This window comes from Psammomys obesus, unplaced genomic scaffold (assembly GCF_907164565.1).
Source record: "Psammomys obesus unplaced genomic scaffold, mPsaObe1.curated_primary_1811, whole genome shotgun sequence".
NCBI classification, from domain to species: domain Eukaryota; kingdom Metazoa; phylum Chordata; class Mammalia; order Rodentia; family Muridae; genus Psammomys; species Psammomys obesus.
In genome coordinates this window covers 11,882,917-11,895,132 of record NW_026592666.1, presented here as the reverse complement: position 1 = coordinate 11,895,132, position 12,216 = coordinate 11,882,917, and the positions used below count along the sequence as shown (strand labels likewise).

The 12,216-nt window shown below is 49.9% G+C and overlaps 1 protein-coding gene across 1 annotated transcript in view; it reads right to left on the bottom strand.

Annotated features, from left to right (window-relative positions):
• Nucleotides 1-10,323: 10,323 nt before the first annotated feature.
• The window catches only part of Ttc3 (tetratricopeptide repeat domain 3), a 39,606-nt gene continuing 37,713 nt past the window's right edge, over nucleotides 10,324-12,216 (bottom strand). Inside the window, exon 23 of the mRNA XM_055614781.1 lies at nucleotides 10,324-11,592. Within this exon, the coding sequence (XP_055470756.1) occupies nucleotides 11,518-11,592 (75 nt within the window). The 3' untranslated portion in view covers nucleotides 10,324-11,517. The remainder of the gene's footprint in view (nucleotides 11,593-12,216) is intronic.

Below are 12,216 nucleotides of genomic sequence, written 5' to 3'. Positions count from 1 at the left end.
TTTATATTAATTACATTTTGTTCACTTTGCATCCCAGCTGTAGCCCCCTCCTTCTTTCCCTCCTAATCCCACCCTCCCTCCCTCTTCTCCCATGCCTCTCCCTCAGTCCACTGATAGGGGAGGTCCTCCCCCTTTCCATCTGACCCTAGCCTATCAGGTCTCATCAGGCCTGGCTGCATTGTCTTCCTCTGTGGCCTGGTAAGGCTGCTTCTCCCTCAGGGGGAGGTGGTCAAAGAGCCAGCCACTGAGTTCACGTCAGAGACAGCCCCTGTTCCCCTTACTAGGGAACCCACTTGGACACTGAGCTGCCATGGAACACATCTGTGCAGGGATTCTAGGTTATCTCCATGCATGGTCCTTGGTTGGAGAATCAGTCTCAGAAAAGACCCCTGGGCCCAGATTTTTTGGTTCTGTTGCTCTCCTCGTGGAGCTCCTGTCCTCTCCAGGTCTTACTATCTCCCACTTCTTTCATAAGAGTCCCTGTACTCTGCCCAAAGTTTGGCTATGAGTCTCAGCATTTGCTTTTAGAACACATGGTCTTTTCTTTGCACACCAGACCTTTGCCAGAATAGACCACACAGGGAGCTATTAAAGAGACTGTGTCCTCAGGAATCTTTAAAAGGACTTGAGTTATACAAGGTGAAAGATAGCTGATGCTCCCATGTGCATGGAAAATCACAGCCAAACTTAGCAGGGCTGATGAGATGGGTCAGTGGGTAAGCAGGTGATGTCAAAATGACGACGGGAGTTCAGCCCCCTCTCCACACAGTGAAGGAGAGAACCAGTGCACACAAGTTATCTTTGACATAGACATACACATCATGGAGTGTGGACACACACTCTCCTGCGTACACACACACGAGCACACATACGCAAGTGCATGCAGGCACACACAATTATTTTTATGTGTAGTAAAAATTGACATTTGATCATAAAATCATGTGGAAATAGAATTCTCCCAAAAGCAGATTTGAAAAAGAGCAAAGTGAGGGTTTATCACTGTCCCAGATATCAAGACAGTATAATCTTTGCATCAAAAAGGGACATGGCAAGAGCGGAACAGATTGTGAAGCGTGCTCTGCACACCGCCACTATGGTTAGGGGCGTTCCTCACATACGTATTGGCCATTTGCCTTTGAGAACTGTGTAGTCTGTTCTTTTGAGTTCTTTCTAGATGCTAGATATTAATCTATCGTCAGACGAATCAGGCCTTTTGCCCCTTTAGTCTTCCTCCTCGCTCGTGATTATTTTCTTTGCTCTGCAGTGTTTTAGTTCCCTATATCCCATCTATCAACTCTATTTCCTGAGCTTCAGACCTATATTTGGAAACATTGCCTGTGTCTATACTGGGAAGTGTTTTCAAATTTTCAGGCCTTAAAGTTTTTGATGCATTTTGAATCAGTTCTGTACATCTGACCAGGACCTAGCTTCCCTCTTCTGTGTGTCGACGTCCAGTTTATCCCGATTTCCCCGACCCATTTGTTGAGAAGACACATTGAGCCAGGGAGTGGTGCCGACACCTTTAATGCCAGCCCTCAGGAGGCAGAGGCGATGGATCTCTGTGAGCTTGAGACCAGCCTGGTTTACAAACTGAGTTCCAGAACAGCCAGGGCTACACGCAAAAACCTTGTCTCCAAAGAACCAAACCAAACCAAAATAAAGCAAAAACAACACAGACTCCCCACTCTGGTCTTTTGGTTTTTGATCACTTGGACAAATATCACATGACTCTGTGGGTTTTGTTTTGTTTTTTTTTTTCCTTTATTCTATGCCGTTGGTCTATGGGGAGACTTCGTGGGCGCAGCCCCCAGTCTGCCATGTGTGAGTGCTTGGAGTCTTGTCCGTGGAGCTGATTGCTTTGATGCTTTTGTCACGTGTCTCGCCACAACAGGACAGTGTCACTAAGACAGTCTGGGTTTGCTCTTGTGGCTGTGCCATTCTGGTTTCCTTACACCACTCTCACGGTATAATTTGAATTCAGGAATGGGAGGGAATATTCCAAAATTCTTTCTCACTCAGGACTGTTTTGGCTATTTTGGGTTTTTGTTTTTTCATATAAATTTTAGGGTACTTTTCTATTTCTTTGAAGAATGCTATTAGACTTTTGATGCATATTGTTTTGAATCTATAAATTACTTTGGATAATATAGTCATTTCATAATATAAATTTTGTTGATTCATGAACATGGGATGTTAAGCATCTTAACTTTTTGACTCAGTGTTTTGAAAATTTCCTTGTGGGAATCTTTCACTTCCTTAATTAGATTTATTTCAAAGTATTTTATTTTACCAAGGCTACTGTGAACGGAATTACTTTCCCAAATTCTTTCTCAGTGTATCTGTTATTGGTATGTAGAAAAAACAATGAGTATTAAATGGCTCTGTATCCTGTGTCCTGACCTGTCAAAAGCGTTGGTCTGCTTTCCTGGTGGGGCCTGTGCTCTTCTCGAATACATGTATGTGTAGCACATGCTTTCCCGGTGCCCACAGAGGTTGGAAGAGGGTGTCCCAGCCCGCAGGGCTGGAAGTTCAACCTGGGTGCTCTCCAAGAGCAACACCTGCTCCTAGCCGTGGAGCCAACTCTGCAGGCCCTGACGACGGACAGCTGTTAGCCTCCGTGCGGGTGCTGGAGACTGAACCTGGGTCCAGCCTTGAACAGCAGTAAGTGCATTTAACCACGGAACCGGCTCTCCAGCTTCTCCCTCTTTGAAATGACATCTGAGCCTGGCTAGTTTGGGCAGCTTGGCTGGCCGGTGAGCTGTCAGGACCCCGCTGTTCCCAGGGCTGAGCACAGCCACACAGTGCCGCAGCCAGCTTTCCTCACGGCCTACTCAGAGCCTCTTTACATGGGTGCTGGGGTCCAGACTCGGCCTCACGTTTGCACAAGAAGGATTTTACCCATGAGGCGTCCCCCAGCTCTTGCCTGGCAGATCTGTTCTAAAAATAAATAAATAGGTAGATATATACAAAACATGAAAAAGAATTAACAAAACTGCCGCCTGACCTCCACACACACGGCATGGTGTGCGTGTGCCCTGCACGATCCTGCTCCTGGGAAAATAATTTAAAACCCTTTAAGCAAACGAGCAATTTTAAAAGTTCAAATTTCTTTTATTTTAACACTTCAAAATACTATGGCGCTGCGTAGGTGGCTCAGCAGTGGCAGTGTTTTATGCGAACCTGCCCCACAAACCCAAAGTCCTAAGTTCAATTGTGGGATCCCACAAAGTAGAGCCCACTCCTGCATGCTGCTATTTGACCTCTCTCCATAGAGCCCCAACCCAACATCACATCACACACACACACGCACACACACACCACCACCACCATCACACACACACACACACACACACACACGCAGCACACACACACACACACACATGCACACACACGCGCACACACACACACACTATAAAACAGTTCATCACTCTTAGCTATCTGTGAACTTGAGACCGAGCAGGCTGACAAAAGGTACCACTGGTGAACAGGACCAAATGCCATAGGCGTAACCAACTACTTTCTACTTGGATCCAAGCCCAGTCCACAGGAAGCAGCCCAGAGCGGCCATCACCGTGGGATCAAGCATCTGGAGCCGGCCAGGCTGGCGGCGAAGGGAGACTCAGCTAAAGGTCTGAAGTGATACAGTAGTAAGCCAGCTCCTCGTGACTTACAGTGCTTTTCTCAGACCTCAGTACAGAGGCTTTTATTTGCAATGGAAGATGATTAACACAGACTCACAACTAGTTAGGGTGCAGAGACTGAGAGACTGCCCTGAATGCGACATCTATTATCACAAACTCTTTCCAAGGCTCAGAAAGCATTTTGAAAGAGAGGGGGAAAGATTGTAGAGGCTGGGGCATGGATGACTATGAGGAAAGTGTTTTCTTGTTGCAACCCGCGTGGTCGTCTCGCCAGCAAGAACGCACACGGACAATAGGATCCTTCTGCAGCAAGCTTTATTGCAGTCAATTGATGAGAGGAGGAAGACCCCAACCCCCAGAATGGTGCTGCTTAAATACCCCCTGCGGCGGCGTGTACTCCGCTGGTTGGCTGCTTGCCCATTGCCCCGTGTGACGCCCCGGGCCGGGCAGTAACGCCCCGGGCTGGGCAGTGACTTGGCGCGCTTTTGCAGCTCGCACATGCGCTCTATTACTTGTTCACTAGGGCTGAGGCCGGATGTCGGTGCCATTTCGTAATGGCGATTGCATTCTCTCGGCTCTTCACATTTTCTAGCCACGCACGGAAGTTGCACATGAACTCACATAAGACCTGCACAAGCGGAAGCCAGACCAAGCCTCATGAATACAGAGGGGAGGTGGGCATGATGTCCCATTCCTGTCTGAGGAGCCATTGGCGACTGACAGCGTTGGAAAGGGAGAACCTCTCTTTAAACGCCATTGCTGCTGAATGGCTGCAAACTCAAGAGCTCCAGGACAGTGCAAATGGACGTGACGGCTTCTCCCATTAAGAGGACACAGAGTTTCAGGGGTATGGGAGGAGGCATCCATCTGGGAGAAGCTGGGGGAGGGATGGATATGATCAATAAAATTCCCAGTGAACTTAACCCTGTTGGGCCAGCAAGCTCCCCCGGTGGGCAAAGGCGCTTGCTGCCAAGCCTGGAGAGGAGTTAGGTCTCCTGGCCCACGTGGTGGAAGGGGTCCACCCTTGCAGGGCGCCTCTGATCGCCACATGTGCACCACGTATGTGCTTGTGCGCACACTTCTGGGTGCGTACTTGCAACACAGCCCGCATTTTATAAAAACACCAAAGCACTGTGGACACAAACTAAAATGCATGCCAGAGTTGGATAAAAAGTACATAGCATGCGTCTACCAAACGCTGGTGTCTAGAACGCGTATGAAACTATCAGAACTCAAATTTAAGCACCTGATTTTTAAGATGAGCCACGGCTTTTAACAGGTACTTCAGCAAAGATGCAACGGCTGCAGACAAGCCCAAATAAGGTGCTCCGTGTTCCTGGTCTTCGGGAAACAGAGAGGAAAGTCCTGGCGACAGCAGTGACCAGCCAGCAGGGCTTGGCAGGGTGAGCGTGCAGATGTGCTCTGACATCACAGAGCTCCTTCACGGGGGCTCAGGTGGGTAAGTGTTGGTATGTTCAGGAGTCTCTGGAACATGCACTCTAGGGGTACAGGGTTCTAAGTCAAGTAAGAAGGCATACGAGTGAGGGAGGCCCAGTCTAGGGTCAGGAATAAAGCTAACTCTGGTTTGGAGCCCAGGAGAACAAGCTAAAAGCACATATGGACAAGCCAAAGTGCAAAGAAAGAAAGCAAAAGCGCAGAGGAGGAGGCAGCCAAGAGCTCAGGAAAAATGCAAAGCAGCCTGAGAGCAGATGGCAGCACGGGTCAGAAAGCAAAGCTATGGCTTCCTAAGCAGCCAGCCCTGTGTGGGTCAGACGCCATGGACAGCGATGTGGACCAAGAGCAGTGGCCTGGGATCCAGGACCCTGTCACTGTTCCTCAGTGGGGAAGCAGAGCTGGGCTGGAGGGGAGCGGTGGTCTGCAGCTGAGGGCCAGAGCAGTGGTCTGCTCAGGAGGTGACTCCGGGAAGTTATTTAGACGTTAGGTTTGTTTCTTCCGCTAATGGGCGCGGACAGGGCACTTTATGCCACAATGTTTGTCAGCCCAGTGTCCCCAGACACCTTAGTTAACAAGATGCTGGAAGACAGCGAGGGGCAGGCCAGCACAGTGGCGAGGGCCTGGGCCACTAGATGCAGAGGCCGCCAGCTCTGCGATGTAGCTTTTACTGCTTTGCAGCCTGTGTACTTTGTTTACTGAGCAGCTACGAGCACGGCCCATTTTACCCCACTGCACGAGTGTGGAGGCCCCACACTGAAAGGACAGGTGCAGGAGGCAGCTGGCTCCTGCCCCAGACACTGCTGTGCACAGCAAGACGAGAGTGAGGAGGCAGAGAGACAAGGCTGCTGCGCGCTGCCATGAAGAGGTGGCTGGGAGAGCCGGGCGGACCAATCATGTTGGCCCAGAATTCAAGTAACTGAAAGAAAAAGCAACAGAAGCAGGGTGTGAGAGGGCTGGGAGGAGAAGCGGCAGGAACGGTCTCTGCTTCGCTGCTGTCCAGTGCCACGGGGTAAGGTCACTCTGCCACTTACGGAGAGCTCGCCAACAGGCTGGCGGAGAGGCCTCTGTCCTGCCGCTGCCAGGCTGCTGTGTTCCAGCACCCCACTCTCCCTGGCAGCAGCCCCCGCTTCAACAGAATCTACCAAATACACTGGCAGGCCCTGCTACCCTGGCAGCTTGCCTCTTGGCCCCACGTCTGCCCACTCTGTCACCTCCGCTGCCCCTGCCCCTCCTCCAGGCTGGATCACATGCTGCCTCCGCTGGGCTCTGTGCAAAGCTGGAGCCCGACCCCACCCTGTGGGTCATCCCTTTTCTGCTCCCATCTTCTCTGCATGACCAGGGACATACCGTGCTGTTTACTGTCCTACTTGACGTCAGCCTCACCACTGGAATGCTGCAGTCCCTCCTTTTCATCTGTTCTGTCCTAACTGGGGCACCAGAACTGTGCTCCCTGCCTGTGGCAGATTGATGGCTGAATGAGTCAATGTGCTAGGAGTCATCAAGGTGACCAGGGCCACTTGGTTTGTTCCCAGACCATCTAGGGCATTCCATGGCCACTGCAAGGAACATACAAGATGCAAGAACCGGGACCTGAGGTACAGTGGTATGGGGAAGGAGGAAGGACAGCCTCCCTCGGTGCCGGAAAGCCCAGGGAGTGGGTGGCGTGGCTTCGGCTTCAGTGTGGCAGGTTGCAGACAGGGGTAGTTGTGCCTCTGGAAGCAAAAGCAATTCGGCCTCCCCAGGGGCGAGAAGAAAGCCGGAGTCCTGCTGGCGCTGGGCAGCAGCCAGCGTCTGGAAGCACAATGCCTGTCTGTTTCACTGCTTTCTCTTCTCGGAGGCTGCTGGCCCACCCCACTGGAGTGGGGTGGCACTTCAGGACACGAAACTTGGAGCTGGCGGCGAAGTTCTTGGAACCGGTGGCAGGAAGATCTAAATTAAGACCTTTCCATCACACCAAATAAATAGAAGCTGAAACGGAGACTACAGGAATTCGGCAGCATGCCTTTACACATAATTTTTGAATATGAAGGGGAAGACCTCAGGAAGCAGCCCAGGGTTTATTCACGAGCGCCTCAAGGTACTTGCTGAACACAATGACAGTCTGTTGGACACAAAAGCGCATTAGAAAGTGCAAGCTTCTCTTTGAAGCGCCCTGTGCCAGGGGATGGCAATTTCCACTCTGCTGGAAAGGCTGACAGGACCCAGGGCCTAGTCATTCTTCTCAAAGGACAAGATGTGTTACCGCCATCATGGCGTCAGCATCTTGCTCTCACATAAGCTTCTTGCTTCACGCCAAGACACGAAGGCTCCCGAGGAACCATGAGAAGCCTCTCAACCAGGTGCTGTCCTGGCTCAGAAAATGGTGGGCCCATCCTTCCAGGACAGCATGGGTTCTTAGCCGGAGCGCGCTGGACAGTTCACCCAGCAGAAAATCCCCTAAGGTGGGGCGTCACCTACCATCTTCCGTGTGGGAGGAGACTGGGCACCTGCAGTCCCATGGACCAGCTGTGGGCTCTGAAGTTACCTGGCCACTTCTCCTGTCCACTGATGACTGTACTCCCAGTGTGACACCATGAGCACAGAACCCATTATGTTGTGTCCTAACAACCCAGAGACGTGGGCAATGCATTACCCTCAATTGCTTCGGTTCTTAATGTAGTAGTCGGGTTTTAGCAGCAGGTGCATTTGACCACTGGCTCACAGACCCTGAGAACATACTAGCTGACCTTGCTGGCCGTCAGATGGAATGGACTCCAGGGCTCCACACCGTCACAAAGGCAGACATGTGGTCCTCAGGACAGCTCAGGACAGTGCACTGCCACCCTGGGAAGGTCTTCATTTCTATCAGGCTGTGCAGGACCCACTTGTGTACTTGTGGAACAGCTGTTCCGCCTTTGCCTCTTCATTTTATGCGCTGCCTGTCTTCAGTTTTTAGCAGGCACTTACTAAGGAGCTCAACACTGAAGATCCAACTTACCAGCCTTTACCTTCATGGTTTCCTAAGAATTTGTTGTCCGGAAGAGCATTATCTGACTGCACATTTTTAGGGCTGCCCACCCAGAACTGCTATCGGGTTAAAGGTTCCCCAACACTATTCTTCTCAATGTAGCCAAAGTCTTTCTGACTTTACGCTAACCAGTCTTGATGGACAGTCCACTTACTGTTTTGTTTTTCAGTTGACTAGAATTACGGTACTCTTGCTATTTTTTTTTCTTTAAAGTGGGGGAACAGTGAAGCCACGTAAGGCAGAGGCAGAAGAATAGCTCTCCCTCAGCCAGGGAGCCTGGCTCACCTAGCCACTGCCCCTTGAACCAGCCCTGCCAGGCCCTTCCGGTGCACCAGTGCAGAGGCCTTCAATCCTCAACAAGCCAGCTCAAGCACTCACTTTGGGACTACAGGTGAGACGATCCTTTGTAACAGAAAAGATCAGGATCAGTGTCCTGGGCTTGGGACTGAAAGGTAGCTGAAAACATTTTTCAAAATGACTTTGAGCAATTTGCTCCAGTTCTGGCCAAGACCATACAGTAAAGTGCTACCACTTTACCTAACAAAACCTCTCTGCAGGGTCAGCATGACCCTACATACCTTACAGGCAATGGCCAGTTCCCCTTCAGCGAAGGTTCATGTGCCTCAGGTTATCTGCTACTCCTTCAGTGACAGGTTGCATCTGGCATCTCTCCTACACAGCTCACTAGTACTTGCAAACTATACAGAACAATGGGCCGCGACATTTTCTTACATGCTTATAACACACTGTTCATCAATACCTGTTCTAAGAGCAGTTCTGGCCCTTGCTCTTAGCCACCGTGCTGCCCTGGTGCTGCCTGCTTGTCTTCAGCTCAGCATATGATCTCATGACAAAGGGTTTCCAGCTTTGCCTTCTCATGTATCCCTGAATCCACTTGGGCCATGACTAAGGGACCGAACTAGTCTTGCTGCTCTAGCTGTGGTGTGAGATCCCTCGGGCCATCTGCTTCCACAATATAGTCTCTCACATTACCTTACAGCATCTTGAGTTTCAAAGTAATCATCCATTAATCACAACACAGGTTAAACACTTGAGTTTTTTTTTTTTTTTTTAATTTTGTTTGTAGTTCTTTTTTTAACACTTTATTATGTATACAGTGTTCTGCCTGCATGTGTGCCCACAGGCCAGAGAGGGCACCAGATCTCATTATAGATGGTTGTGAGCCACCATGCGGTTGCTGGGAATTGAACTCAGGACCTTCGGAAGTATAGCCAGTGCTCTTAACCTCTGAGCCATCTCTCCAGCCCCAGAGAGAAAATTTTAAGCCATGCCACTGCTTCAAGTTATATGTTATTTGAATACACCTGAGTTTTATTTTAAAATTGTGCTTGCTTCTCACGGTTGCCATCATGGAGACAGCGACTAGCAGAATGACAAATACAAGTGGGGTCCCAACCTGAGGTCAGGGATTAAGAGTGGAGGATTGTCAGCACCCTCAGCCTTCTGCAAGGAATGTGTGCACCTTGTTCACTCCTCCAGGTTTTGAGAACTGAGTGCTGGGATGCAGTCCAGCAGCAGCAGCAGCAGCAGCAGCAGCAGCAGCAGCAGCAGCAGCAGCAGCAGCAGCAGCAGCAGCAGACCATGAGGAGGTTACATCCTCAGAGAGTGGTGAGTCCCAACTCAAGACTGTGAAAGCAGCATCTGGTACGGAAACACTCCGAAAGATGTGTCTTCAACTCTGTTCTAGGACAGGCACATCTGGTATCAACTGTCCTGTCCAATAGGAGTGTCTACATTTAGTGAAATAAATTTATTAATAGACTGTTTTCCTTAATAAGCTATCAGTGCCCAGCATACCAAAAAGGGCCTTTAAAAAGCCGCTATCAATCAGCTTCAGCAGTCTGTGAACCCACAAGTGCCTTAAAAACAAACTTCCAAGAAATGCAGTTATCCTCAGCATCTTCGCATGTGTCCACAGGAGAAAGCTCTTCATTGGGCCTGAACAGTCAACTCTGTCATTTCTGCATAAACATTCTACTCACAAATTTAAACAGTCAGTCTTGTGAACTTGTTTGGCAAGCTGTATTTAGGCACAAAGGAATGTTTTGATCTACACTCTAAAATAACCCAAGATCCTTGGTCAAGACTTCTCAGATGCTGCATGCCTGCTCTTCCCAAATAAAGCCAGAACCATGAATTTTCAAGGAGAATGCAATTAAAATTACCTGGAAAGAATGGGCAAGAATGACAGTGAAGTGCTAAACTTTCAGAATGTTCTTTATTGACAGGAACTGGACAGGTGTAAGGCATGTTCACAGGCTCTGAAGTGAAGCACAGGAGTTCATTCTCTCAAGAGCTACTCTTCTCTGTAGCCGATACTACAAACTGGCCCTGTGCACCCTAAGATGCACTGCTTTCAACTGTGGGGACATGTAGACCAAGATTCAGGGATCACCATGGAGGACGTCTTAGAGTAAGGAGCGAGCTATACACAAAGTCACTAAGACACTACAACTCACACGGACACAGGTACAGGTGACCGCATTTTCAATGCAACAGAGAACACGCCGCTGGAAACCTTTTTTGTTCTTCCTGTTTGAGAGAATGTATCCAGGGTTGATGTTTCTGCAGCTGCCACTGCCTACATGTCACTAAGAAACACGGCTTCTGAACAGCTTCTAATGCAGTTAGTTTGTTTTAGGATAATAAGGATCGCATGCATCACTTTACACAAACGTCAAACACAGAACAATGCTAACAGCAACACGTCAGGACTGTCTGGCATACTCCTCTTTTGGTGGTAGTATCCAGGAAGGAGAATGATGCTGACAGGTCCTACACAGTGCCCCTGTGCTCAGCACTAGCTGGCTGGACATTTGCAAGCACTGGCTGACTACTCATGAGACCAGCACAGGAATCTTAGTGTGTCAAGTGGGCCTGTTGTGAACAGACAGCCTGTTTCCAAGGGAAGAAAAATTCTTAGCCGATAGGAATTAAAAAATATTTCATAAAGCCGGTGGTGGTGCACACCTTTAACACCAGCACTTGGGAGGCAGAGGCAGGCAGACCTCTGGAGTTCAAGGCCAGTCTGGTCTACAAAGTCCAGAACAGCCAAGGCCTCACAGAGAAGCCCTGTCTTCAAACCAAGTTTTTCAAATGATTTCCAAAAGGTGGAACAATTGGATCACATGAAGAGGATTCTACAGTTCCAGGTGAGAACTGGAGGGGTAAGCATCTTCACAACTTGAGCACGGCTCTGAGACGCTGAGCACACAGCTGCAGAGACTGACTCTGTTGGCCTTGTGATGCACGAAGTAAGAGCTCTCGCGAGTGCTGCTTTGACATGGACAACAGGACACTCAAGCAAGTGTGGTTGTGTGTGCGTTAGCGCAGAGACGACCTGCAGCAACAGGAAGGTGGCTCCCGCGTGCGAGGCACCGGCGCTTCGGCGGCTTACTCTTCTAACAGCAGGTCCCCACTGCCACAGGTTGGGCATGTGCTCTGCCCCTTAAGCCACTGCTTAAAGCACTGAAAACGAGAAACACAATCAGCTACTGCCTCCAGGACCACACGGGCCCTTGGCTCTCTCAAACCACTGGACTCTGGAAACCTCTGAGGCTTGTGCTGTCCAATATTTAAGAGACATCAGTGTCTGCTCATGGAGGAGCACGGATGGACTCTCAGGACAAAAGTCCTGTGCTCCAGAATTGGACTCGTGATTCAGGCCTTGCCTCCCTAGCACTCTAGCCTCGGTCTGGGCTCTTCCAGCTTCCCTCACTGATTTGCCAGTTTTGTGGCCACAAAATCACCCAGTGTCTATTCCTGGCTTTGGTTTGGTGCTCCTGGCTGGCAGGCTGCTGTCACATGGCCAGGCAGGCACAGAAAGCATGAGGTACCATATCTGAAGGAGGCTCTGCAAGCTTGTCACTTCCTTCTACTGGGTGTTTGCTATTTCATCCTTTCTTGGGGGTTAACAAACTAAGACAGTGGAGACCGGATCTTCCTGATCCAGCAGTACCAGAACATCGAGACGGTCAGCACCCAGGTCCTGAAGGACACAGAGCACCCCAGTCCAGTCAGCACCCAGGTCCTGAAGGACATAGAGCACCCAGTCCAGTCAGCACCCAGGTCCTGAAGGACACAGAGCACCCA